This window comes from Nicotiana tabacum, chromosome 16, assembly GCF_000715075.1.
Source record: "Nicotiana tabacum cultivar K326 chromosome 16, ASM71507v2, whole genome shotgun sequence".
NCBI lineage: Eukaryota > Viridiplantae > Streptophyta > Magnoliopsida > Solanales > Solanaceae > Nicotiana > Nicotiana tabacum.
In genome coordinates this window covers 38,851,099-38,878,960 of record NC_134095.1, presented here as the reverse complement: position 1 = coordinate 38,878,960, position 27,862 = coordinate 38,851,099, and the positions used below count along the sequence as shown (strand labels likewise).

Here is a 27,862-nt window from a genome sequence, read left to right as displayed (position 1 = left end):
GGCCCGCCTAAAGCCCAGGCCCGTTGGCCCGGCCAATTTAGCCCGACCCCGGACCACAATACAGCCTTAGATCTCCTTGAGGAATATTAATATCTAGAAAATTTACTTTATTTGCTCAAAACAACTCAACCATGGGGCTCTATATATGGGCAATGCCTACACATTTTTATTTGCAGCCTTTAGATGGTGGGGTTCCTTCGTTTGTGGGTATCTTTCACTACTAGTTTTACTTTCTTAAATTTTTGTAATTAAAATTAGGATTTAACTTCTAAACGCTGATTGCATTAAAAAAAATTATGCTCACATTAATTATAATTACTTACTTGAAAAGTACACATATTGTGTAAAAAATCATAAATATACATAAATCTTTCAAAATTCAATCGGACTCTAAACTTTTATATATGTACCCCTTTAATTAATCTCACCAACGGTAAACAAAGTAAAGATCATCAACCTCTATAAAGTGATCTATTGTGAGAAATGTAGAGGGCAAGAATTAATCCTCCATATGTTATTTAAAAATTTACATTCTTTTAGAGAGGCGTAAGTATTTGTAAAAAAAGAATAAAGAAAAAAGAGAAAAGAAATGCCCTTTTAGAAGTGACAAACATTGATTGCACGTGCAATTAAGGTCGACGACCTTCTTAATTAGTTATTGAGTAAAATAAGTAAAAGGAAAAAAAGACTAACCTAACACTAAAAGGATCAACAATTAGTTTTCCATGAATTAACTTGAAGATGATATCATAGGTTTCCTGTTGCAAATTGACATCACCGAAATTCCATTAAAATGTAGTAACTTATTTCACCTAATTTACTGGAAACCTTTGGAGTTGGATCATGAGTGTCGAGTGAGATAAGCGTAGTAATTCCTTTCAAGGAAATTGAGAACATACATGAAAGGTTATCATGACTTTGTGACAGAAGACATATATGTATGTCGTCTTTCGTTTTATTAACTGACTGATCTTGCTTTTGTTTGTTATAACAAAGGCTTATATCTAATGTGTATAATTAAAGAAAGAATATATTTTAATTAATTAATTTGTCGCTTGAGAATACATGCAAAAGCTTTTCCAAGGTTTGAATTTGAAGTATCTAATAAGACCACTTTATTAATCCATATGTTCCTGTGCTCATTTGAAACGAGTCTTAGTTCGGGTGTTTAAATAAATATACTATGTACTATTTTTTTAAGTAGATGTCAATGTATTCCACAATTTTATGAAATCTTGTGTAGTAAATGTATATAAATATTTTAAACAACAACAACATACCTAATGGAGAATCTTTTATATACATCACATATAAGTTACATTGACGTGTAATGATTTGTAAGTAACTCTCAATAACAAATATGATACTCACGTATTTACTATGTAACTCGTTCATGGAAGGAAAAAGGGGGGGGGGGGTGGTAAAAGGAGAAAAAGGTAGATGAAATCCAGCTCATAGGGACAGGACCCCACGTGCCAGTTCACGGACTCGTACACTTCTCATAAACTATGGAGGAGAGAGGACCCTTTAGCTGTCTCTCGTCTCTAACGCTGGCAACAACCCCTGATTATGACTTCTTCCCCTTTCCAGTTTTGTTCGACCACCCCCTTTCTTACTTTCTTTCTTTCTCTCTAATTTTCTATTGATTCTTCAGTATTCAAATGTCCTACGTTTATAGTTGAGAAATTTAATTTTCAAATATATATACTTATTGTTCTGTGGAACTTAGTATAAACTTATAGGGTATGTTTGGTATAACGGAAAATATTTTTCAAGAAAATGTTTTCTTGGAAAACAAGTAGTAATTTTATTCATTTTTCGATGTTTGGTACGCAAATTAAGGAAAATAACTTCTCAAGAGTATTCATAAATAATTTAGATATAATAAACATGAAGTCATAAACTTTCAAACAAACAACCTTCCGAAACCACAAATTTCATAAATTTTCGAACCGCTAAACTTTCAAAACCGCGAAATTTCGAACCCGTAAACTTCCAAACACATAAACCTCCGAACTCATTATTTTGAAACATATAAAATTTTGAACCTTTAAACCGATAAATAAAAAATTAAAACTAAAAAATATATTTAAAAAATATTTTTTTTTGGGGGGGGGGGGGGGAGTAAAACGAAAAAAAACAGAAATTTAAATTACAAAAAAAAGTAATTTTTTTGGGGGTGGGGGGTGGGGGGGGGTGGGATGGGTGGTGCAGAAAAATGAAAAAATAGAAATTGAAATTGCAAAAAAAAAAATTAAGGTAAAAGGATATTTTTTTGCGGTAGGGGGTGGGGTGGGGTGGAGGGGTAGTAGGGTGGATTGTAACGGAAAAACTAAAATTAAAAAAAAAAGCCTTTTTTGGAGTGGGGGTGGGGTGGGCTGGTGAGGTTGGGAAAGGTTGAGAAGGAGTTTTGGAAAATATTGTCCCTTCTTTTGATAAGGAAAATATTTTCCTCCAATGAGCTCATAAGGAAAATATTTAAGCCAACCAAACATGGGAAAATTGAAAAATATTTTCCGAATTATGTTTTCCTTTATACCAAACACACCCATAGTTGATCCAGACTTCTTCTGCTATTAATCGCCAACCATCACTCATTAATTCCATTAAATAAGCCAAATTATATTAAACTTAGTTGTTCTTATTAGGATCGAAATAATTATGTGTTATGCGAAAACTAACAAAATAAATCTTGAACAACGATAAATCAGATAATAAAAGAAAAATATACCAAAAGAGACATAAATATTTAACATCGTTCGACCTACATCCGCGGGCGGAGATGATCAATCCACTATATAAAAGAGAGTACAAAATATCGAGAGAACAACCTTACAAAGAGGCAAACTGTGATGACCCGATAGGTCATCTTATAATTTAAAACAAAATTCTGTGTTCCGAGACTTTTAAAACCCCATTTTATTCTTTTTCGATTTGCGTGCGCAACCCGACATATTTCCGGAAAGCTTTTATGATAAAAGTTGATGAAAATAATAATTTTTGCCTTTAAAAGTTGATTTAATTAATTTTGGTCAACATTTTGATTAAACGGATTCGGACTCGTGTTTTGACAGTCTCGATGGGTCTGTATCGAAATATGGGACCTGGGCGAATGCCCGAAATCGGATTCGGAGATCCCTAGCCTGAGTTATGAATCTTTATTCAAAATTTTAAGTCTGAAAAATTTAATGGTTTTTAAGAGATTGTTAATGTTTGATCTTGTTGGTATCAGGTCCGTATTTTGGTCCGGAGCCCGGTACAAGTTCAATATAATATTTAAGTTATGTCTATAGAATTTGGTGAGAAACAGAGTTATTTTGATGTGATTCGGGCGTACGGTTGTGAAAATGGAAATTTTGAAGTGTTCTTGGGAAATTCATGTGATTTGGTGCTAAATTCGTAGTTCTATGTGTTATTTTGACAATGTGATCGCACGAGCAAGTTCGTATGATGTTTTCAGACTTGTGTGCATGTTTGGTTTGGAGCCCCGAGGGCTCGGGTGAGTTTCGGATAGGCCACGGGGTGATTTGAAACTTAGAAAAACTACTGGTGTTTTTCAGTCTTGTAGCAGGCCTCAGACCTCGCAAATGCGAGGTCAAGCTTCGCATTTGCGACCACTATTTGGTTCGTATTTGCGAGCTTCTCATTGCAAATGCGAAGAGAAGTTGGGCCAGCCTAAGTTCGCAAATGCGAACAATCCTTCGCATTTGTGATAGGGACATGGGAAGGTAGACTTCGCATTTGCGACCAATTGATCGCATTTGCAATCAGCTCAACTCGCAATTGCGAGCATTTCTTCACTTTTGCGAAGGAAGCAGGAGTGTGAGAGGCCTCGCACATGCGATGGTTTTCTGGCATTTGTGAGCTTCGCAATTGCGAAGCTCAGGTCACAAATGCGACATCTGCAGTTGTGTAAAAGGGACTTAGATGAGATTTTTCATCCATTCTTCAAATTTTCAAAACCTAAAACACAAGAGGAGATTTTTCAATGCCATTTCTTCCCCAAATCATAGGTAAGTGATTCTTAACTAGTTTCTTTCAATCATTCCCTTCATTTTACAAGATTTCAACCTAAAATCTAAGATTTTCATGGTAGAATTGGGAAATTTTGGGTAGAAACTAGGAATTTCAAAATTTGGGGATTTAAAGCTCAAATTGAGGTCGGATTACAAAATTAATTATATATCCGGGCTCGGGAGTGAATGGGTAATCGAGTTTTGGTCCAATTTTCTGGTTTGGGCCAAGCGGGTTAGGGTGTTAACTTTTGTTGCCTTTTAAAAAATGGCCTAAATTGAATTCTTTGCAATCGTAGGTAGTTCCTAAGGCTTAAATTGAATTGTTTTGTTGGTAATTTGCTAGATTCTATTGGTCCGGAGGCTTGTGTGAAGGAAAAAGCGGCGGTTGAGCTTTGAGTTGGTCGTTCAAGCGAGGTAAGTGTTGTGTCTAACCTTCGCTTGAGGGATTAGGTATTGTTGCCTATTTGTTACGTATTTGGTTATTGAGTACAACGTATAGGTGAGGTGACGAGTACCTATGCATTGTTGTCAAGTCATAGCACGCGAGTGAGTCTAATTCTTGTAATCATGTTATTCTTTAGTCATATTGTCCATGCTTAAACTAGTTATTCTTTATGTTGAGCAACTCTTAACATGTTTTACGGAATTTGATATTGATTGAGTATTGACTCAAAGTTGAGGTTGACATTGTGGAACTAAATGTTGAAGTGAGACTTGTTATTGATAATTCTATCTCCCTGTTGTTATTGTTCTTATTTGGTGAGGCAGAGTGTAAAGCATGAAGGGTGATGCCGTGCCATCTGTATATTAATTATCATATGAGGAAGAGTGTAAAGCACGAAGGGTGATGCCGTGCGATTTCATATTCATTACCATATGAGGAAGAGTGTAAAGCATGAAGGGTGATGCCATGCCATTTTATATTCATTATCATCGTTTCTTTCATTTATTATGGTGAGGATGAGAGTAAAAGCACGAAGGGTGATGCCATGCACTTCTTTTTGCTATGTTTAATATTTCCATTGGTGCAAAGCATGTTGTTTGCTGTGTTTCTTTACTGTTATCATTTTCATGATCTTGTACTCCCCTCAGCATGTTTTCCCCCCTCCCGTTAATATCTTTTTAGATTCTATTAGTTGTTATTGCTCGTATGCTGTTTAACCACACATGTTTATGTATGTGTTTTGTCCTAGCCTTGTCACTACTTACCGAGATTAGGCTCGACACTTACCAATACATGGGGTCGGTTATACTGATAATACACTCTGCACTTTTTGTGCAGATTTCGGTACTGGACCGTGTTGACCCGAGTTGCGCTGCTGACTTCAATCCCTCAGGAAACCCAAGGTAGATCTGGCGGCATTCACAGACCCTGGAGTCCCCTTCCAGTTATTTCAGTTTACTGTTTTTTTTATTCGAAAACAGTTATATTTTCCTTCAGCCAATATTTATAGTAACTCTTAGAAGTTCGTGAATTGTGACACCAGATTCTGGGTAGTTATCTATAAATATTTGGGTTATTATGAACTTCCGCACTTCTTTAATCTATTATGATATAATTGATGTTATTTACTGAATCGTTTAAGAGTTAGCGTATTTAATTTCTAATTGTTGGCTTGCCTAGCAACTAAAAGGTTAGGGGCCATCACGGTCTCGACGATGGAAAATCTGAGTCGTGACACAAACACAAGTGGCAGGCTAATACTGCCCCGATATCCTCCCCTTAAACATGACTCTCGTGCCCCATATGACTACATCGTGGATGCTACTGAATGAGATCCTCAATTTATAGAAGTCCAAACCTTTTCCTACAAGAAAAATGACTAGCCAAATATGAGAGATTTATAATTTCATTCTACAAGAAGAAAAATTCAATTATGGTAAATATGTTGTCTTTTTCTTCAAAAAATACGAAAATTAAATATGGAAGAAAAGCAAGACAAATACCTAACAGTATTAAAGCAGCTTATTCTTTTGTATATATTGGTTATCTTAAACAAAGTTCATTTACTTAATTTTCCACATTGGAAATGTATGTTATTCTATAATTTTTTTTTTTAATTTTGAAGAGATAATCGAGAAAGCAAAATGCAAGGACAGAGGTGCTTATGTATAGTAGGATTATAATACATCTAAAATGAAATGTTTTTCAAATACGAAGAAGAACAAGACTATGAAGCACTAAATTGACAAAAGCCTGATTCCAAGGCAGAGGCAGCTAGCGGATGAATTTTTCAAAGTCATCTACTCGTATTTGATGAAACCAGACCACTGCGTGCAGTCATATATATTGGGGAGAGAGGGAGGGGGGGGGGGATGTGGAGAACATTATGGTCTTCCACTAACATAGAAATTAAAAAACAAAAAACAAGATTAGCCTGGAAAATTAATTTTTTCTAAATGGGGTTTGACTGAAACTTTTGACTGTTTAATCATTATACTAACGGTTTAGTTATAGTTGTCTTTTTGCAGTTAAGTCCAGAGACTTTCGGTATCATCGCCAGCCGCTCATTTGGTTTCTTTTCATCTTTTTCCTTTCCGGAATCCGAATGATCTGATAGGTCTATAAAATAATACTCCGTCCGTTTCAATTTATGTGAATCTATTTGACTGGGCACAGAGTTTAAGAAAAGAGAGAAGATTTTTGAACTTGTGGTGTAAAATGAGGCACATATATTTTGTGTGGCTATAAATCATTGCATAAATGTAAATTTTTTCCAAATAAGGAAAGTGGTCATTCTTTTTGGCACAGACCAAAAAAGAAATAGGTTCACATAAATTGAAACGGAGGGAATAGTATTATAATAACAGAGCCAGGCTACTACTAGGTCAAAGGGATCTTAACTGTTCTATCACCATGTATTTTCTTGGCTGTTAGGACAGTTGGCCATGTAACATCTTATGAATATTGGAATCGTTAAGAGAACATGGGGTGATGTGTTGGAATATTATTCTCTATTCCTTTTGATAATAGTCTATTTTAATCATATATAGAACCAATCACCCTGAATTGGCCATGAAAGCATCGGACCATTGTCACAAAGACAGCACATTTACGGTTTCTATATATAATTATGTACTTCAAAGTTAAAACAAATGTAAAGGTCCAAATATACTGTTAAATATATTTGCGATATGTTTTACATTTGTCTTCCGTTTACCTATTAGTCCATGAAAGACCCTTTCTTATTTTTCGTCTCAAATATGTCTCTCCTACTAATACTTTTTCACGGTGAAAAATTTAATCGACTTTAATTGATAGGATAAATACCATGTATAATAGGGTTATATTTGAACTTTTTTCAATATTCAAAGGCTGCTTTGATTATTTCAGAGGGTACACAAACCATTATGAAAGTGCATTAAGGGTAAATTTATAATTTGTTGAATATATTTGAGACGAATAATAAGGGTGGAAACTTTCATGAATCGCTTGGTTAATGGCCTACAAATGTAAGACAAATATTTCGAGGGTAAATAGAACCTTTTGCTAAACAAATGACTTGCGTGCTAATATCTAAAACGAAAAGATTTAATATTAAAAACAAAAACAAAACGGGAAGAGAAAAAGGCAAAATGGCTCAAAATAACCATGTTATAAACCACAATCTCGGTACGTAAATGGTGGGAAAGTGGACCATTGAGTGTGAAGGCCTTAGTTTGGTTAGTGCACAATAAAAACCAGATGTGGGTAGTCGTTAGAGTTTAACCAAATGAGGGAATACGATTCTCCCAACTGGTCTTGCAACTAGTACAACGTCATCAATAATGATACTAAAAGTTTTATATAATCCTAAAAATTGTGGACCCCCACTATCATCAAAATTCACAAACATATACTACACAAACTAAAATAATACTACTATTCCTATATATTCAACAAAATCTTGATTATAAAATGGAATAAGAACAATTATTACATAATACAATAATGTAAAAAGAAATGAAAGGAATGATAAGTTGGAAAGAGTTAAGAGTTAAGACAGAGGCCAAATTATGCAAAAGAAAACAGAAAGAAGAGAACGCAAAGACAACTAGAGATGAGAAAGAACATAGAAGACTATCGATGGGAAGGGGAGGGTATTTTAATGCTGAGACAGAGAGGACAGAGTCAAGTGCTTCTAGTCTCGCAGCTGTCATTCGTTACCCAAAGCCATTACCCCCACCCCACTCCTCTTAGGGGCTGAGCTATAATGTTGATTACGTGTTCGGACGAATTCAGTAACTTTTTTTAAATTTTGTATTTGTATTAAAAAATTCATTAATTACGTATAAATATCTGATTGTAAACCTAATAAATAAAACGATGACATAATAACAAATTCAGAATTTATAAACTTTAAATTGTGGCTATGCATCTGCCTCTCTCCCCTCTACCTTAAGGGTTTGCAGCTGTCGAATCCCTCTCTCCTCTTATAACATTTTTATTTGTTAAACATATTAGCCAAAACAATAGCTATAAACATCACTAAGCTATATTTGTTCCTACCCTTTTATTTCTCTCTCCATGATCCTTTTCTGCTGCAAGATAGAGAGAGAAAAAGCTAGCAAAGGCAAAAAACATTATACAAGAGAAAGAAGAAGGTGGTACATGAGTTATGCCATTGCTAACAACACAACGCCCTAGCCATTGGATATTGTGAATAATATTCAGGGTTAATTCATTGTTTTTCTTTGCTTAAGGGACAAGTCAAACAACAACCTTACATTTTTATGCAGTTGAAGTTTTAGATATATGCAATGGCTTATCAGCATTATCGATCGCCCTTTGGGGATACAACTTACACAAAAGTCTTTGTTGGTGGGTTGGCTTGGGAAACACCAACTGATATAATGCGACGTTATTTCGAGCAATTTGGAGAGATTCTTGAAGCTGTTATCATTGCTGACAAGAACACTGGCAAATCTAAAGGCTATGGTTTCGTAAGTTCTATTATTGTTTCTCACATTATGTGATTTAATTTGCTGATCAAAATAATGTATATACGATTTTGTGTGGACGGACACAGGTTACTTATCGTGATCCAGAATCAGCAAGAAGAGCATGTGAGAATCCAAACCCAGTAATTGATGGGAGAAGAGCAAACTGTAACATTGCTTCTCTTGGACGCCCTCGTCCTTCACCACCTCGAGGTACTCAACTTTTCTGTTTGATTGTTTATTTGACTAGTCAAACTTTATTTCTCGATAAAAGAACCACCACATTTTAATCATAATATATTTTAGATGAAATAATAAATAACCTTAAAATGTCTTAATTATGATAGGTAGGGGACAAGGAGGGAATCCTTATCAAGGAGGAGGAATACCGCAAGGACCAACATCATCATCTTATAGTGGGGTGGCACCAGCAGCACCACCACCATTGCCACTACCTCCACCACCTGCAACTCCTATGATATATTCACCATATGGGTAAGTTAATTAATTCACTTTTTTGTTTTTTTTGCTATTCAATTTATGTATTTGATGTTTTTTTTGTTTAGTCTATGCTAGTAAATGAAGGAAACTATAATGGTCCATCATCTGATCATATACTGCAGAGTGAAAAAGATGGGTGATAAAAATGGCAGGCATTGCCAGTGGTATTACAACTGAGAAAACCTCTCATTGATGTTGTCGTATGCCATTATATAATCATACAAATGGAAATAAATATTTATATATCATCTAGTAATTTTATTCAATGCAGGTTGGTATAGGCAGATCAATAATAAATAAATTGGTGAATGGTGACTGTTATGCACTGAGTTGTCAGTTGCAGACAACGTGTAATGCTTTTTTTTTTTTTTTTTTTTTTTTTTTTCCTTAATATTGGATTTTGGCTCGTCCAAACTTAAAACATGTAAGTGGTGTACTTTAAACATAAGAATGTTCCTTTGGTTTTCAATTTAGAAGGGGCTCAAATAGTTTGAAAGATAACTACTAGTAGTATGATTTATCGAAGAGCGCACTTTACTTTGGATACCATTTTATCAAGAAAATTTCAACCTTACTTTTTACCTTTTCTTATTTTGTTGAAAATGAGAGATGAAAATAATGCTGATTAGAGCCATTTTGACTTTAAATCTACTTGCTTTTGACTTGCATGAATTTTATAATCGAATAGACATTTTTCTTATTGTATTGTTTATCGATACCTTTCCTTCACCTATTTCAACATTTCCTTGCATTTTTTATTGCTTGCGAAATAGATGCAAAGAGTTCTTTGTGAAAAACACTTTTTTTTTGGGTGGCCATTTAATTTAGTGATCCGACCATCTTTGCATGCCCACGAACTGGTTGCCGGGGCTTCGATATTCTCACAATTAATGGACAGTGGTTTTGTTTACTTTCGATAGTAATTTTCCGTCCTCTCTCTCTTTTTCTGTGACAGAAAAAAGGCTGAACAAAGACACTAGCTTGGTCTTTTTTATTTTCCTTGTACTTTGTACAAGGCGTGATTGTTATAGGTATCATAAAGTATAATACTGTAGCACGAGTAGAAGAAAGTAACCAGCAATATTATACCACAACATATGAAATTCTGACATGCACATTATATTGCATTCTTTTAACCCGCTCCTCAGCATTGCAAATTGCTTCCTTTTTCAATCATCACTTTGGATGGTTGATCTTTCTCTTGTGTCTTTTCTAGTAACTTTTTATTCTCCTATCTTATCAAATCAAAAAAACATAATTTTGCTATACCCCTACGTTAGTCATCTGTAAAACATAACCAAATCTTCAAGAAATGCGACAACAATATAATATATCCATGTGTGACTAACTAAAAATTAAAACATGACATATAAGGCACGTTTAAATATGTGCACGTACATACAACATTTGTTACGCCCTTGTTTTGGTTGTACAAGGGGTGCTTGTCGCTCCATTGTTTGTCTCACTTACCTTGTTATAACACATTGAGAGTACGTTCTATATAGTAAGAGTCCTACTGTTTCTAGGGTACCTTTTACGTGAAAGCTGCTTGCACTAGTTCCATATTAGTTTCAAAGTACTACTAATATGGATCTTAATCACTTTAATTGTAATGAGTTTGCAGCTTTATGTATGCAACTAGTTACTAAGCAAAAGGGCCATTTTCATTGTCACTGTTTTAGCTGTTAAAATTAGATTCGCTTGTCTAGGCAATTACAACATTCAAGTCCCGGGAAACTCAAGGGTTCCTAGTTGACAAATTGATGAACTAGAAATTTGGAAATATACTAAAAATATTAGGGTTTTGAACACTCCTTTAGAACGATGCAGCAAATGAACGTTGAGGGAATAGGATTCTGGTGCATTTGGTATGCAGAATATTTTTGGGACATAAGCCCTTTTCTGAAAAATATTTTATTCGAGAAATATTTTTTGGTCTTTAGTTGGCGAGTGAAAAATATTTTTGGAAGAAAAAAATACTCCACTTATTATAGTACTTGTCTATTACCTTTTACCATAACTTGATCACTTGATATGCTCTTTTCAGCGATTTCTCCTTAAGAAGTTGTTATAAATTATTTATATACCTCTAACCAAGAAAATTTCTAAATGATACCCTTTGCTTTGTAAATATTTTGCAGGTATGCGACCTATCCTCCTGATTATTATCACCAAGTGAGTACCCTTGCCCTTAGTCTTTCAATATTTTGAATTTTCCTTCTAATTTTACATTCAAACTAAAAATAATGAAAAAAGTTAAATGTATGATAATGACATGAGGGAAATTATAATGAACAGGGAATGTACAACCCACAGTACCAGCAAGCACAGTATTATCAGCAAATGTATGGAAGTTCATCGTCTCCATATTATTACGGATATTCCATGCAGGGATCAAGGGGAACATTTTCTGCTGCTCACCCCCAACGTTTTCAAGGCGGACCTGCAGCTTCTTATCTTTATTATCCTACTACTCCCTTGCCCGCCGATGCTGCTGCTGCTGCTTCCTTCTCCTCTTTCACTACCCCTCCTCCTCCTTTACTCCAACACCCTCCTCCTCCTGCCGCTACAAGGCTTCAATTTCCTTCTCCTACTACTGGTATGTCTCTTTACCGTAGAATTTAGTTTATGTATGCTGACAGTGTAAATAGTAGTCACGTTTACGCTACCAATGCATTTTAACATGTACTACTATTAATTAGTAGGTAGCCCACCTTATTTCTAGGTTACTGTTCCCACTTAAGGACGGTTACCTATAATAGTCTTCTTTTGAATGACTTATAATGTATAAGTATATAGAAGTTAAAACTATTTAACATCACATTTAAATGTCAGAGACAACATATTATGTAACTTGATTAAATTAAAACTACATAAATAGGTTTTTATTAGGTGAAGTTGCAGGAAGAAAATTATACTGTATATATTAGGGTTACTGTATATTATAGTAATAATAATAAGTGTTTAAATTTTATGCAACATATGGAAAGGTATTAGAGTAAATTAAGTTAGAGGGTATAAAGCGGGCCATGTGGGGAACTCTAAGCATGTGACATGAGCTGTCTGGGGAAGGCAGTGATCTATCAATGGGTCAAATGAAAATCATATGCCAGGGAGGCATTTCTGAGTGTAAAATAACAGTAACTGCATGTGAGAATGGTCATACAAATCTTAGACTAGATAAAATGCATGGTTCTAAATGGGCAGTGAATCAAGTGGCTGAATTTATATGAATTCCCACTATCCCTTAGAAAAAAATTGTGATATTTTAGGTACAGCATGGTAACTAGTGATCTGTTGTTTGTTCAGTTCATGTCCTCATCTGGGAGATTCAGTGGGGACCTTTTATTTCTTTCTTTCGTGATGTGGTGGACAAGATTGATTATTTAATTTGGGAAGACTTTTTTCAGTTTTTTCTTTTTCTTTTCATGAATTATTAATATCGCATAGGAAAACTAGAACATATTTAAGAACTCTTAGTTGAACTATGGAGATGAACATGTATGATTTAAATTGTACTAATAATTAGGTTGCAATTCCAATTATTGGGACACACAAATTGTCAGTAACATGTTTCATAAGTTTCCACGGACCTACACCTCCTATCGACTGTATATTTTGCAGCTGGTAGGAACTTAGGATTGAGTTACGCATCTCTTAGGTAACTGCTGAATATTTGTTATCCCACATAAATTGGAGTAAGAGTCCAACTCAACATAGGGATGTGCATATTTAGGGTAAAACCAATAATCCGAACCAAAAATCGTGTTATTGGTTTAATGGTTCGGGTTATTGTTTATTAGTTGTGTGACATGTTAGTGCTCTATGACCATTGAGATATGGGACTCGATTTTTGTAACACTGATTAATTGCGTCATATATAATGATACATAAAACTTAATACTCTTCTATGATTAATATATTGATATTTTTTGTACCACTGTAAACTGGCAGAATCACAGATTCCACAGCAGACCTCAGGAGAAACAACAGAAGCTGGGACTGTGACTACTGAGAGTCCAAACACATAAAAAGAGAGTACAAGCTCATCATCAAAGCATATTATAAGTCATGCATGGTGAAAATAAAAACAAATTGTACAATCTTTAACAAAAAATTAACGATGTCTCGTCATCAACCTCAATGACTTTATTTAAAAAATCTATCCATAATTTTTCTTGGTCCATGCTTTGTTATGTATCCAGCTGAATACTCAGAAGAATATTGATCTCAACAACAACAATGGCTGGTAAAGATGGACTACTCAGATACATGGCCACTTCCTATCTTCTTTCTTTATCTTTTTTATTTCCTTATTTCTTTTTCCTTTTAAACAAGGAAAACATTTCAATTGTTGTTCATTTATTTATTTTTCATTTTACTAAACATCCTTTATTACTGTACGAACAGTAGGACGGAAATATTAAGCCCTCAATAACGAATTATGACATATTTACCCCCTTATTAATTTCTTTCTTCATTATATTATTATATTCTTTTTTTATTTTTCCCTATATATGTAGTTATTGGTGTATCATTTCTTTATTTCCCTGTTTCTTTTAAGGTTGGAATTACCAAAAGTAAAAGACCAGAAATGAATAAATAAAAAATAGTTTATTAAAGACATTATGTGTTGTTTTCATCTTAAATCATAAGCAACTGCTGACTGAAATAAGGAGCTCTCTTTTACCCAATCCTGCGAAGGAAATGACTATTTCCCAAAGATAAAAAAGGTAAATTTAAAAAAAATTCCGGCAATCAATTATCAAAAATAACTTATTTTGTGAAAATTGTTTTCTGTCATACTAAACACACCCTAACGGAGTACTCATATTCAGCTGAATTAGATGGCAACCACAGGATACAACACCAATTCGTAATTGTAAGTCATAGCATCATAACGACAGACACAAACCAATTATCAGATCCATAGATGACCTTAGCAAGCCAGTTTCAATGTGAACCTCATAAGGGGTACAATTAATAAATTCTCTTAGAAAAAAAAAACTAATGGAGATTTCAAGTCATAGCATCCTTTTACGCCTTATAAGATGCACATACAAGATTTCTTTACGGGAATCAAAACATAAAAAAATAAACACACGAATAATTAATTAACAGAATTCAACATATAGTATATTCATATTAAAAAAATAATCTATTTATAGTACAATGTAATTTCCGACGAAGGGGTATTAATTTACTCCTCTTGACCAAGGATAGCTCTGCCCCTGGTGTGCCTTCCTACCTTTTTCACTAGGAAATTCCATGCGGAAGACTATAGCTTAGTAAATATTTCAAACTCAATGACACTTACATCCAAAAAGTAAGTGGTTCAGGTCATATGTAGCAAGGGAATGGGTCAGTTCATCGAGTTACTATTGTAACTAAGTTACCATAATCAACTAAACACGTAGTTATTTCATGGTTGACCGATGCAAGTTAGTTACAATATTCTTTGTACTAATGCCTGCTAATTGTGATACCTGCATTTCTCAAATTTATTCCACCACACTATCTCCACTTTTGTCAATTCAATTGAATCCACACCTACAACATAATTAAATACAGTTGGTTCGTCGATCAATCAAATTAAGCTTAACACTAACATATTTAAGGTTGCCTGCTTCCCAGCACACGCCTGTCGAAGAATTGACTTTTCTTTTCAATGTGAAAACCACTACTAATAAAAATGAGGATATGAACGTTAGTGAGAGATCCTTTTGTGATTTTCGGTCCTTAATTAGCAATTAGAGTTAATTAATCATCTCCCACCTGCAAAGCTACGACCAGGGGCGAATCCAACCTTATAGCTAAGGGTTCGGCAGAACCCACTAGCTTTGGCTCAAACCCTATATTTATGCGAAATTTTTTATTGACTTTGTATAAATAATTTATATAGAACCCAATAAGTAAAAAGTATTATGTTCCAGAACCATAAACTTAAAATCCTAGCTTCGCCTCTCGCTAGAACAGTAGAAGATGTTGAATTATCGAAGATGGAATAAATTAAAACATGTTACTACTAATTAAATGTTGCCACAAATCTAAATCCCACTGCAGTGAGGCTCATGCAATTTTAGAAAACCATGGGCCCCATAATTAAATCTATTACATTGCATACCATAAGGAGCTAAAGTTGACAAGCAGCTGAGATTAACTATCCCTTCCCTTAAAACAAATTAGAGAACAAATTAATGTTGTTTACATTCAATGACCAAACGCATTTTCTCCGGTGTCCTTTTCTCTGAATTTTCCCTCTTAAAGATAAACTATTGAAATTAAACCTAAGGACAAACATTCTCTCTTGGGGCTATAAAACACCTTGCATATCCTAGGATGCTCCATTCTTTTCACTCATACTAGGTTTATTAAAAGAAATATTTACACAAGAGATGGAACGCTTATATTTGGCTTCATCTTCTAGTGTTGAAAATCAGATTGAACCGTTTGATTTCTTCGCAGAAAAAACCCAAAATGCATTTGAATTCCTTAGCTTGTCTCAGCCATCTGAAAAAGAAATTAGACTATCAAATGATCAAGAAAACCCTAATTCTTGCCATTGGCCTGACAAAGAAGATGATGTGACTGTTGCGTTACACATTGGTCTACCAAATTTCAGCAAGGCCTCTACTAAAATTCCAACTGGTCATAACAAAGGAGATGCAAATATAGCAGCCACCAATTATTGGATACCAACCCCTTCACAAATCTTGGTTGGCTTCACCCAGTTTTCATGTCATATTTGTCACAAAACTTTCAATCGGTACAATAATCTTCAGGTGCATTCTTTCATGCCTCAAAACTTCATAGACACGTTCATTATTTTTTTTACATTACTTGTATTTATTATTGTCACTATTTTTAATGTCATCTCTACTACCAGAAATTTAATATAATCTGAACTTTCAATGATCTCATGTTTTTTTAATTATTCAACCATTTCATTTTACGAGCAGATGCATATGTGGGGCCATGGTTCGCAATATCGAAAAGGACCAGAATCGCTTAAGGGAACACAACCAAGAGCCATGTTAGGGATACCATGCTACTGTTGTGAAGAAGGGTGCAAGAACAACAAAAATCACCCAAGGGCTAAGCCACTGAAAGATTTTAGAACACTGCAAACACATTACAAGAGAAAGCACGGGACAAAGCGTTTTGCATGCAGGAAATGTGGAAAGTGTTTGGCTGTGAAAGGGGACTGGAGAACGCACGAGAAAAACTGTGGGAAACGTTGGCTTTGCATTTGTGGTTCGGATTTTAAGCACAAGAGGTCGTTAAAAGATCATATTGCTTCGTTTGGTGAAGGTCACGGCCCTTGTCCTCCTAATTCTTTTGAAGGGGTTGAAGTTCAGAGAGCTGGAACATATTCTGTTTTCGTTTAATGAAATAAATACTAACAGGAAGTTTTTGCTATCCTTTTTGTTGCCAGTAAGCTGTTCTTATAAATTTTCTATTTGTTGTGTGCCTAAAGAATTGCAGCTTACTGCCAAAAACGTACCGAAACATATGCTTTTTTTTTTAAAAAATAATAAGAACCGTAAGTTGAACCAATAAATAGGAGATTCGACTTGTGTGAGGAATGTAAGAGGAACACCGTTTATATATCTCCTTTGGATGGAATGAAGGATCAAAAAATGAAATAAGAACACATAATTTAGTGCTTTTTCTGTTCCACAATGTTCAACACTTTTCACTTTTCGCAATCCAAACTAAGTGAACTTTGACTAATATTCTTGTACATGCACCAAATACATAGACATGCGGCATACATATACATTTATACACAACACACAAATACAGACAATTTCTTAATGAGAAATTACAAGTTATAGTGGTATTTTTGTATAATTATGAGTTTTTAAAATATAAATTACAATAATCGAGTATTTCTAAAAGTTAGACCAAATTGACTCTTGATAAACGAAACTTTATTTTCCATATCAGCTTTATGTATAAGTTATTTTGGATGGAGTTGCAACCCTTCCCTTTTCAACTTTATATACCAGTTTTGTCATTTTTATTTGTATATCCTACCAAAACTTACTATGCCTAATGATTTTTATGAATTTTTTCCCTACTGTTTGATGTTTTATACTTCAGTACCACACAAGAGGGGGAGGGGAGGTAATTTGTGTGGTGTCCAATTTTTCACGTGCACAGATTGTAGAAGGACCCGGTTCTTCTATGCGTTCCTTATACTACTGTTGCGGAATAATAAATACAGAAAGTAAAGAACACAAGTATTTTACGTGAAAAACACCCGACTCAAAGGTGAAAAAACCACGACCTACTACCTAGTAGGATTTTTTCCAACACTTCACTAAATCACTGAGCCAAAAACAATATTTACAAAATTCTTTGTAAACCTAAGGATTACCTCTAACTCTGTCACGACCCTGGTTCGCCCTCCATGAACCATCATGACGGCACCTAGTCTCTACGACTAGGTAAGCCTAAAATGCGGAAGATAAACCAATTTACGGAAGAAAATAATTTAAAACAGAAATAGAGTAATAAAACAGCGTTTAAGAGTGCCGCTCGACATACACAATATTTAACTCTAAAAAACTAATACATATTCCCAAAACCCGAAAACCCATGAATCACAAGCTAAGGATACTACATAGTGCTCTAACTCCAGAATAGTCTAAAACAAAATAAATACAGAAGGGTTGTAACTACAAGAGAGAATGGAGAGAGACTCCTCGATCTGCAGATGCGACAAATATATCTCGAAGTCTCCGGAGGGTCGCCTCGCCTGAAGGATGGTAAGTCTGAGTCGAAGTACCTGGATCTGCATATGAAAAACATGCGCAGAAAGGGCATGAGTCACCACAGCGGTACTCAGTAAGTGCCAAGCCTAACCTCGGTCAGGTAGTGACGAGGAAGGTCAGAGCCCTACTAAGATTAAATAAATATAGAGATGACAAAATAAGATAAGCAGTACAATTGAGAATCTACAATAAGAATTTAATACATGATAATAAGGAATACAATACTGAAACAGAGATAAAGACAATCACAAGGAAATACCACTCATAACAAGGATGATAACCGGGGATCTCTCAGTATCCTCAATATATATATCGGGAATCTCTTGGTATCCCGAGGATCTCTTGGTATCCTCAATATACGTGCCAGGGATCTCTTGGTATCCCGCACCTCAGTTCAAATCATAAATACGAACAGGGGATCTCCCGGGATGCCGTCCCGTAGTCGCAAAGTAAAAGACACAGCAGCAACACAAGAATACTCAATTAAGCTCAATTTTGTACCAAGTAAAACAAGAAATTCTAATTTAACATGCTTCACATAATTCAATTAAGGCGGTTTAAGCAAATAAACAGTTAAGTCAATTAGACATGCTTTTTCTAAGCTAACAGCAGGTTTAAATTGCGTAAATTGAAACAGGAAAATGAACACAATTGAAATTACTTAAAGAAAATTGGATTTTCAATAATTAGCTCAAGTACGCACTCGTCACCTCACGTACAGGGCATTTCAATTATCAACATACCAAATCCTAAGGGGAAGTCCCCCCCCACAAGATTAGGCAAGCCACTTACCTCGAACCAGCTCAAATCAATCAGAAACCATGCTCTTGTCACGAGTACTCGACTCCTAATGGCCCAAATCTATTCTATTCAATTTTATAGTGTAAATAACACGTCCAGTAACTGATTCTACAAAGAAATTCTAAGCTAAGGCACGAAATTAGGTAAAATGACCAAAACGCCCCTCGGGCCCACATCTCGGAATCGGGTAAAATTTACATCCAGAATCCTCACACTCTCACGAGTTCAGTCATACCAAAAGTACTAAAATCGGACCTCAAATAGTCCCTCAAATCATCACTCAAGTATCTCTAATTAGTCAAGCCCTAACCCCCCAATTTACCACTGATTTTCCTTCATTTTTCATGCTTAAATTGATAAAAATCATTCCAATAACGAGTTTAGAGACCAAAAACATTACTCCAATGAACTCCTCTGAAAATCCCTCTTGAAAAGTGCTCCCCATGTGAAAAGAGGTGAAAATGGCTAAATTTTTTGAAGGCAAGTATTTATATGTTTCTGCCCAGCGATTACCGCATCTGCGGTCAAGGGAGCGCACCTGTGGTCCTGCACCTACGGAAGAATGCATCGCAGGTGCGAAAAGTCACTTAACGGGATGGGTCCGCATCTGCAGTCGATTGGCCGCATCCGCGGCACCGCATTTTCGAAAACCCAGCCACACCTGCGGATCCTAGAGCTCTGGGACAATCTCTCTTCTTTGGCCACAAAGCTGCTTCTGCGGCGCCACACCTACGGTCCCACACTCGTAGGTGTGATTATGACAGAAAACCAGCAGCTGAAGCTGCAACTCCAAACTCTAAAATCCTTCCGTCAACCATCCGAAATCATCCCGAGGCCCCCGAGACCTCAACCAAAGGCACCAACAAGTCTAATAAAACTATCCAAACATAAACCAATCCTTAAAATGCCTAAAACTACATCGAAACGATGAATCAACCACAGATTCAAGCCTAAAAATTCTAAAACTCTAAAAATATGCTTTCGATCAAAAAGTCTATCAAACCTTGTACGAATGACCTAAAATTTTGCACACACGTCACATTCAACACTACAGAGCTACTCCAACTTCCGAAATTCCATTCCGATCCTCGGATCAAAATCTCACTATCGCACCGGAAACTTCAAAATTCAACCTTTCGGCATTTCAAGCCTAAATTAGCTACAGACCTCCAAAACACAATCCAAACACGCTCCTAAGCCCGAAATAACCTAACGGAGCTAACAGAACCATCAGAACTCCATTCCGAGGCCGTCTTTACACTATTTCGACTATAGTCAACTTTCCAACACTTAAGCTCTCATTTACGGACTAAGTGTCCCAAAACTCTCTAAAACTTAAAACCGAACATCCTGGCAAATCAAAATAGCAGAAATAAACACGGGAAAGCAGTTAATAGGGGATCAAGCATAAATTCTTAAGACGACCGTCCGGGTCGTCATATCCTCCTACACTTAAACATTCATTCGTCCTCGAACGAGCATGAAGACATACCTGAAGTAGTGAAAAAATGAGGGTAACGGCTGCGCATATCCTGCTCGGTCTTCCAGATCGCCTCCTCGATCGGCTGACCCCGCTGCGCATATCATGCTCGGTCTCCTCGGTCGTTTGACCTATCTACTGAACCTTCACGAATGCAATGTTCTTTGACCTTAGCATCGAACATAGGATAGATTATTGTCCAACTTGACTGAACTGAAATCCAACACGTGTGACGGATCACCGTGATACCTCCGGAGCATCGAAACATGAAATACCGGATGAACTCCTGCCAAGCTGGGAGGTAAGGCAAGCTCATAAGCAACCTCCCCAACACGCCTCAATACCTCAAAAGGGCCAATAAACCTCGGACTCAACTTTTCCTTCTTCCCAAATCTCATAATGCCTTTCATAGGCGAAACCCGAAGCAGATTCCGCTCTCCAACCATATAGGAAACATCACGAACCTTCTGATCCGCGTAACTCTTCTGTCTGGACTACGCTGTACGGAGTCTATCCTGAATCACCTTGACCTTCTCCAAAGTATCTTGAACCAAGTCTGTGCCCAATAATCTAGCCTTACCCGGCTCAAACCAACCCATAGGGGATCTACACCGCCTACCATATAAAGCCTCGTACGGTGCCATCTGAATGTTGGACTGATAACCGTTGTTGTAAGCAAACTCCGCCAATAGCAAGAACTGATCCCAAGACCCTCCAAACTCAATCACACATGCACGGAGCATATCCTCAAGAATCTGAATAGTGCGCTCGGACTATCCGTCCGTCCGAGGGTGAAATGTTGTACTCAACTCCACCCGAGTACCCAACTCATTCTGAACGGCTCTCCAGAATTGTGATGTGAACTGAGTACCTCTATCTGAAATGATGGAAACTGGAATACCATGCAGACGAACAATCTCCCGGATATAGATCTCTGCCAACCGCTCCGAAGAATAAGTAGTACACATAGGAATGAATTGAGCGGACTTGGTTAACCGATCCACAATCACCCAAATAGCATCGAACTTTCTCAAAGTACGTGGGAGCCCAACTACAAAGTCCATGGTGACCCGCTCCCACTTCCACTCCAGAATCTCTATCTACTGAAGCAACCCACCCGGTCTTTGGTGCTCATACTTCACCTACTGACAGTTAAGGCACCGAGCTACAAATCCAACTATATCTTTCTTCATCCGCCTCCACCAGTAGTGCTGTCTCAAATCCTGATACATCTTCGTGGCACTCGGATGGATAGAATATCGTGAACTATGGGCCTCTTCTAGAATCAACTCTCGAAGCCCATCAACATTGGGTATACAAATCCGACCTGCATTCTCAATACCCCATCCTCACTAATAGTCACATCTTTGGCACCACCATGCTGAAACTTGTCCTTGAGGACAAGCAAATGAGAGTCATCATACTGACGCTCCCTGATACGATCAAATAAGGAAGACTGAGAAACCACGCAAGCTAGAACCGTACTGGGCTCCGAAAGATCCAATCTCACAAACTGGCTGGCTAAGGCCTGAACATCTATCACCATAGGCCTCTCTGATGCTGGTAAATAAGCCAAACTCCCTAAACTCTCTGCCCGGCGACTTAAAGCATCGACCACCACATTGGCCTTGCCCGGGTGATACAAAATAGTGATATCATAGTCCTTCAGCAACTCTAACCACCTCCTCTGGCGCAAATTTAGATCCTTTTGCTTGAACAGGTGTTGCAAGCTCCGATGATCAGTATAAATCTCACAAGGCACACCGTATAAATAATGGCGCCAGATCTTCAGGGTGTGATAATGGCAGCTAACTCAAGGTCGTGGACTGGATAATTCTTCTTGTTACTTTTATCTATCTGGACGCGTAGGTGGTCGCGGCCTACTCTGCACTACTATTAAGTAGTGAGAGAGGGTCGGAGCAGCTTTTATTCGATTTAGGGTCGGGATCGATTTCCACAGAGAGCTAGAATTTGGAATCGAGTATCTATCTAGTGTAGAGTTGCGTATGTGTTCCAAATTACACTTCTAATCATTTTTGGGGTTTTTGTTTTACTTCTACTATTATCAACTACAAATGGTAAATGCAACTAGATTAAGCTAAGAGTTAATGCTACGGGTTGTTCAAATGGTTTAAAAGGCACTAGGGTAATGACTTTCGCCTAAGTGGTCAATTGACGGGTACTTGAGTCTAAGGCATGATTAACATAATTGGGGAGTATGATATAACCATTGCACGACTTTACCCACTCTACACCTCTCGGTGGTTCAAGTGATTTTGCCCAAATTGACTTTCTCAAGACCAATTGGGTATGCAAATAAGCACAAGCAACTAGGGTTCAAGTCGGATTTTACTCTCTCGAGGTTTAACCCTTTAATTGGGGCTATCAATCTCTTAAGTACGCCCCAATTCCTCGTTGGACCAATTTGGGAGACTTAGGCTCTCTTTCTCAAGAAGAGCTCAAGTCAACTAAACATAAACTAATGTTTGCAACCACTAATTCAGCAATTAACCATGAAATTGGTCCAAATATCAAACACCCATAGTCAATCTAGCCCTAAAATACAAGACCCATCAATTACCCATACTAGGGTTGAGCCACAACCCTAGCTATGGGTCTAGCTATTCATAATTAAAGAAGAAAAGCAAAAAATAGATGAAGAACAACTCATATTAATTAATGACTAAGGTAAATAACAAGATTCAATGATGAAAAGTAGATAAAATTGCCCAAAATGGCTAAGAAGTCGAACCCACGAGCGCAACTTAGTGCTTACAATATCTGATACCCTAAAAATGGAAAAAGAAGCTATTTATACCAAGCTAAAAAATTTGGACAAAAATACCCCTATGGGGTTAGTGCGTACCGCACAAAATGGAGTGCGGCCGCACTAGGGCTTTGATCTTGAAAATACAGCTCTCTGAACTCGGGCAATACGGACCGCACAGAATGGACTGCGGCCGCTGAGGCTTCTAGTGCGGTCCGCACAGAATGGACTGCAGACCGTATTGGCTTGGAACTTCACATCTGGCATCTCTCTGATCCCTGGGTCTTCGGACCATACTAAATCAAGTGTGGCCGCATTAACTCTAGTGCGGACCACACAAAACCTAGTGCGTCCGCATTGCCTCTTTGCCTGAAAATCAGCCTCTCTGAATCTCCTAGTACGGACCGCACAGAATGGTGTGCGGCCGCACTGAGCCTGTTTTGCCTGAGCTTGTCTTGTCTTTGGCACTTGTGCGTTTCACTCCTTTTGAGCTGATCTTTGACATCTTGTCACTTTGTTGATCAAACTTGCAATCAAGCACAACTTGTGAGCCTTTTGGGACTATTTTGAACAAATTCCTAATCAAAACATAAGCAAGAAGGAGTATAAAAGATATCAAAATCCCTAGTTATAAACTCCCCCAAACTTAAGCCTTTGCTTGTCCTCAAGCAAACAAAATAAGACCCACCCCTTAAGAGAACATCCAAGAAAATTTTAGCTGTCCTAAAGTGACCTCATCTAGCATCAGTTGGGACTAACAATTGCCCTCAATACAAATGAATCATTAATAACTTTTACTCTTTTAAACACCATGGATTGAGCGCGACACAAGAGCATCAAGAGTTGACTCAACACATCAAAGAACTCTTTCTATTACTTTGGTCATTGTGGAACCCAAACTCACACATCCTCAACTCTCCCTAAGCAAACCTCATCTTTAGAATAGTGGCACTCAAAACGAGGTCAATGGATTCACTCATCTCTCTCAGGAAACAGAGTCACAAGTCCGGATCTAAGTACCATATGCTTTCCCCTTATGTAAGTCACCACTAATGTAAGTTTCATTCAACTCAAGATCATATAGGGCTTTTGTGGAGTCATAGTGAAGGCTTTTGGTTCAGGGTAGGAAATGTTTGGTCAAAGTAGGTTCCATCTTCCCTTAAACACTTCTTTGCTTCATTTGGCACATATTCACTTTACTCTTTGAGTCATTTTACTTCTTTCTAAGGGGATAGAGAGACACACTGTCACTCTTTTTTATACATTTCAAACCTTTTCTCCTTTTTCAACTTTCCACACCTTTCATTCTTTGCTTTTCTTGAATCCCTTTTTATTCTCTTTCATATTGAACATTCTTTTTGTCTTTTTGCTTTTCTTTCTTTTTCATTGCCTTTCCTTTTCTTCATTTTTGTGCCTTTTTACCACTTTGTTGCAATCCTCGTCTCTCCCCCCAAAGTTATACTTTTTCCATGTGCTAAGGAAATATCGGGTGCCAAGAGAGGGTATCTTTTAAAATGGGTATAGACATGTATTATGGGTTTTGAAGGAAAATGGTCTAAGGCTCAAAAGGGTTGACTAGGGATCTTATCATTGGTAGGTTATGGAAGTGTTCAAGCTATCATTTGGACCAAGGAGAGCCTATAATCATGTCTCAAGTCAAAATTCACTTAGGATTTCGCCTCAACAAACATTCAGGGCAAGTTCTAGACCAATGGCTCGGGACTTGGACTTGCAATGCAATTACTCACCACACAAGCTATGGGATCGCTAAAGACATAGAGTCGGGGGCCCACAACAACCTTAGATAAGATTTGAGCACACAATGGTCCCGAAAAACCACTTGATGATTATCGGCCAACACAAGAGTCTCAAGGCCACGACTTTCACCATCCTAAACACAACAATTTGTTTTTGACCATAAGATCAAAGGCAAATGTGCTAGGCCCAAGTGAAGCTTTGCTTGAGGCACCCTTAACTACTAACTACTAAAAACAAAAAGAAAAATGGACTCAAACCCTTAAGAAGGTTGTCACGCCATCCATCATTGGGAAGAAACACCCGGTTCACACAACACTCCACCTTTGGAAAGAACCATGGCATTAAGAAAACCAAAGGCTTATTGTAAACTTTCAAAACAAGAAGCTACGAATCACAAATAAGAAGCTATGGAAAGTAAACTTGCGGAAAGTAAAATGAATATATAGAAGAGGGGATTTGTCAAATATACAATAGATGGGATGAATATGTACAATGTAACATAACTTTATATACAGACCCAAAGTAAAATAAAAGTGCGTGAAATGTAACGAAATGTTAAAATTATATACAAACCAAATATGAAAAATAAAGAAAGCATAAAAAGTATCAAATATATACAATTATCCGAATGAATCCATCAAAAGTAGGTCCTACCCCCTAAAATGAAAGTTGGTGTTGTCCCCAATGCCAACTAAACTAAATAAAGCACCAAAAAGAGAAAGGGAAAAAGGATATAGAAACTCCCTATGGTCCGTCTACCTGCATGGGCTCCTGAGTGTCCCCCGGGTCCTCACTATGCTCGGGAACCTCAGACTGGTTCCCTGTGGCATGCTGCTGTGCTGCTGGGACCTGGGCCTGGACAGGCTCTTGAGGTGCATCCTGTGGCTGACTTGAGGAGGCCTCCGGTGGGTCTGCCAACTGGATGACTACATCGTCCACTCTGGGAATCATCCTCTTTCTCTTTGGAGGCCTCTAAGACTACTCTGGCTGGGGATGAGCTGCCGGGATAGGATCATCGAGCAATAAGTCCAAAGGTAGCTGGTCTACCTTCAACCGGTCAACATCAACCGTCAGCGCCTTCACGGACTCCTTGGAAGCCCGCGTCTTCCTCAATTTCTTATGCTCCCTAGCAAGCTCCTTGAGAGACTGGCTGTGTGAAGCAACTGCCTTTGTGAGCACCATCTGAGTGTCGAGGATTTTCTTCTGGTTATCTAAAATCTCCTTGAGAGCATCCTCTATCGACTGGGGAACCTGTAGGGGTGGAGGTGCTGACTGAGCCTCTACCGTGGTAGTGAGAGTGGACAACTTGGATGACGCAGTCTACAACCAGTTGTTTATACTAAGAAGTGCCTGGCTCAGTCGGTGGGCAATAATAGGATGTGCACGGGAGGATGGAATCTCCGGGTCCGCTGGGGTGGATGGACCAGGAGGGATAGCAGTGGAAGTAGAGGCAGGCTCAGCAGGAGTCACTACCACAACTGGCTCTTCAGACTAGCCAGTTGGAGCAGTAACTGTACTCTTGAAATTCTTGCTCTTGGGGTTATCATCCCCCTGCATGCTGTACTAGGAAAAAGGGGCCTTCGCTTTGACTTTGATGTCGAAGGGCCTCTTTTCCACTTTCAGATCTCGGAAGTACATAGTGAGAAAACTGGGGAACGGGTAGTTTCTGTCATGTTCAGCACCCACAATTGTAATAATTCTTGACATCACATTCCCTACATTTATTGGGTACCCGCCATGATCTACGCCACCAAAACTGCCCGGTGAAGAGGTAGGGAGTTGTCATGTGTCGTGGGGTCCAACCTGCTACATACAAATGTCTCCCACCCCCGTGCCTTGAAATTCAGACTACGTCTCAGAATCTTGACGCTCGCAGTCAACCAGTCAGGGGTGGTACCCGGGATTGCCAGGTATTGTGCTAGCCAGGGACGAACCTCATCGCCCATTTCCATCTTTGCCATGTATAGGGTCTCATGCTCCTCATTGAAGCCAAGGTAATCGTTTATTGTCTTCTCGTCAAACAACACTTTCAGTTTTCGAACCTTGGTTTGATGTGGGCAACATTGGTGTAGAATTCCTTGACCAAGTGTTCATTAGCATCCACACACTCATCTAGAAAATGTTCACAGCCTACTCTTATCCTAAACTGCCTCCTCACATTGGGGTTGTGAGGTAGCAAATCCCTATCCACAATTCCCGGAATTTATGGTATGCAACTTTGCTCACGAACCGGTCTTGCCATGCCTCCGGTTTCCTAGTTCTAGCTACCCCGCCAACCTGAGGTTCACCACCTTCTCCAACTACTTCTTCTCCTCCTACTTCCTCCTCATCTCCTACTGCACCCTCTCCAGATAATGAAGCTGTGGGAGAGGTGGAGTATTCATCCCCACCACATTCAGCTGAGACCTCAGACGACCCAGAAGATACATTCACTGATGCTTGGGCAGTGGGGGATACTGGAGGTGTGTCTCTTAGTCTGTTCCTCTCCGGCTAGTCAGGGATGTATTCTGGGATTGAGTCTGAAGATATCTCCCGGGAGGGCTCGTACTCACTCCCCGACATGTCAATGGCACTATCAGCTGCTTTAATCATCTTTCTCATATTTTTGATGTTTTGCTTGGCTTGGGGAGTGAGTTTAATCATTTTCTGTTTCCCTCCCTGGGAGGATCCTCCTCTGCCCGGTTGTTTAGATACTTTACCTCGTTGTTTCACCATTGTCTGCAAACACAATCCAAATGAACTTGTTAGTATCAGTTGTAGCAGTTAAGAACAGAGTTGTAGAATCAAAAAGGAAAAATTGTAGACAGGTTGCAGGAGTCACCCAGTGCGGACCACACAA

General features: G+C 37.8%; 2 protein-coding genes across 2 annotated transcripts; both read left to right on the top strand.

Annotated features, from left to right (window-relative positions):
- The first annotated feature begins 8,550 nt into the window (after nt 1–8,550).
- On the top strand, nt 8,551–13,675 carry LOC107810518 (uncharacterized). Its single transcript, XM_016635308.2, has 6 exons — nt 8,551–8,939; nt 9,026–9,149; nt 9,284–9,431; nt 11,579–11,612; nt 11,736–12,036; nt 13,392–13,675. The coding sequence occupies exons 1-6, from the start codon at nt 8,757–8,759 to the stop codon at nt 13,466–13,468; spliced, it is 867 nt and encodes a 288-aa protein (XP_016490794.1). The 5' UTR covers nt 8,551–8,756; the 3' UTR covers nt 13,469–13,675.
- A 2,085-nt stretch (nt 13,676–15,760) lies between these two features.
- LOC107810519 (protein TRANSPARENT TESTA 1-like) lies at nt 15,761–17,025 on the top strand. The gene is made up of 2 exons (XM_016635310.2): nt 15,761–16,219; nt 16,397–17,025. The coding sequence occupies exons 1-2, from the start codon at nt 15,833–15,835 to the stop codon at nt 16,823–16,825; spliced, it is 816 nt and encodes a 271-aa protein (XP_016490796.1). The 5' UTR covers nt 15,761–15,832; the 3' UTR covers nt 16,826–17,025.
- Nucleotides 17,026–27,862: the final 10,837 nt, after the last annotated feature.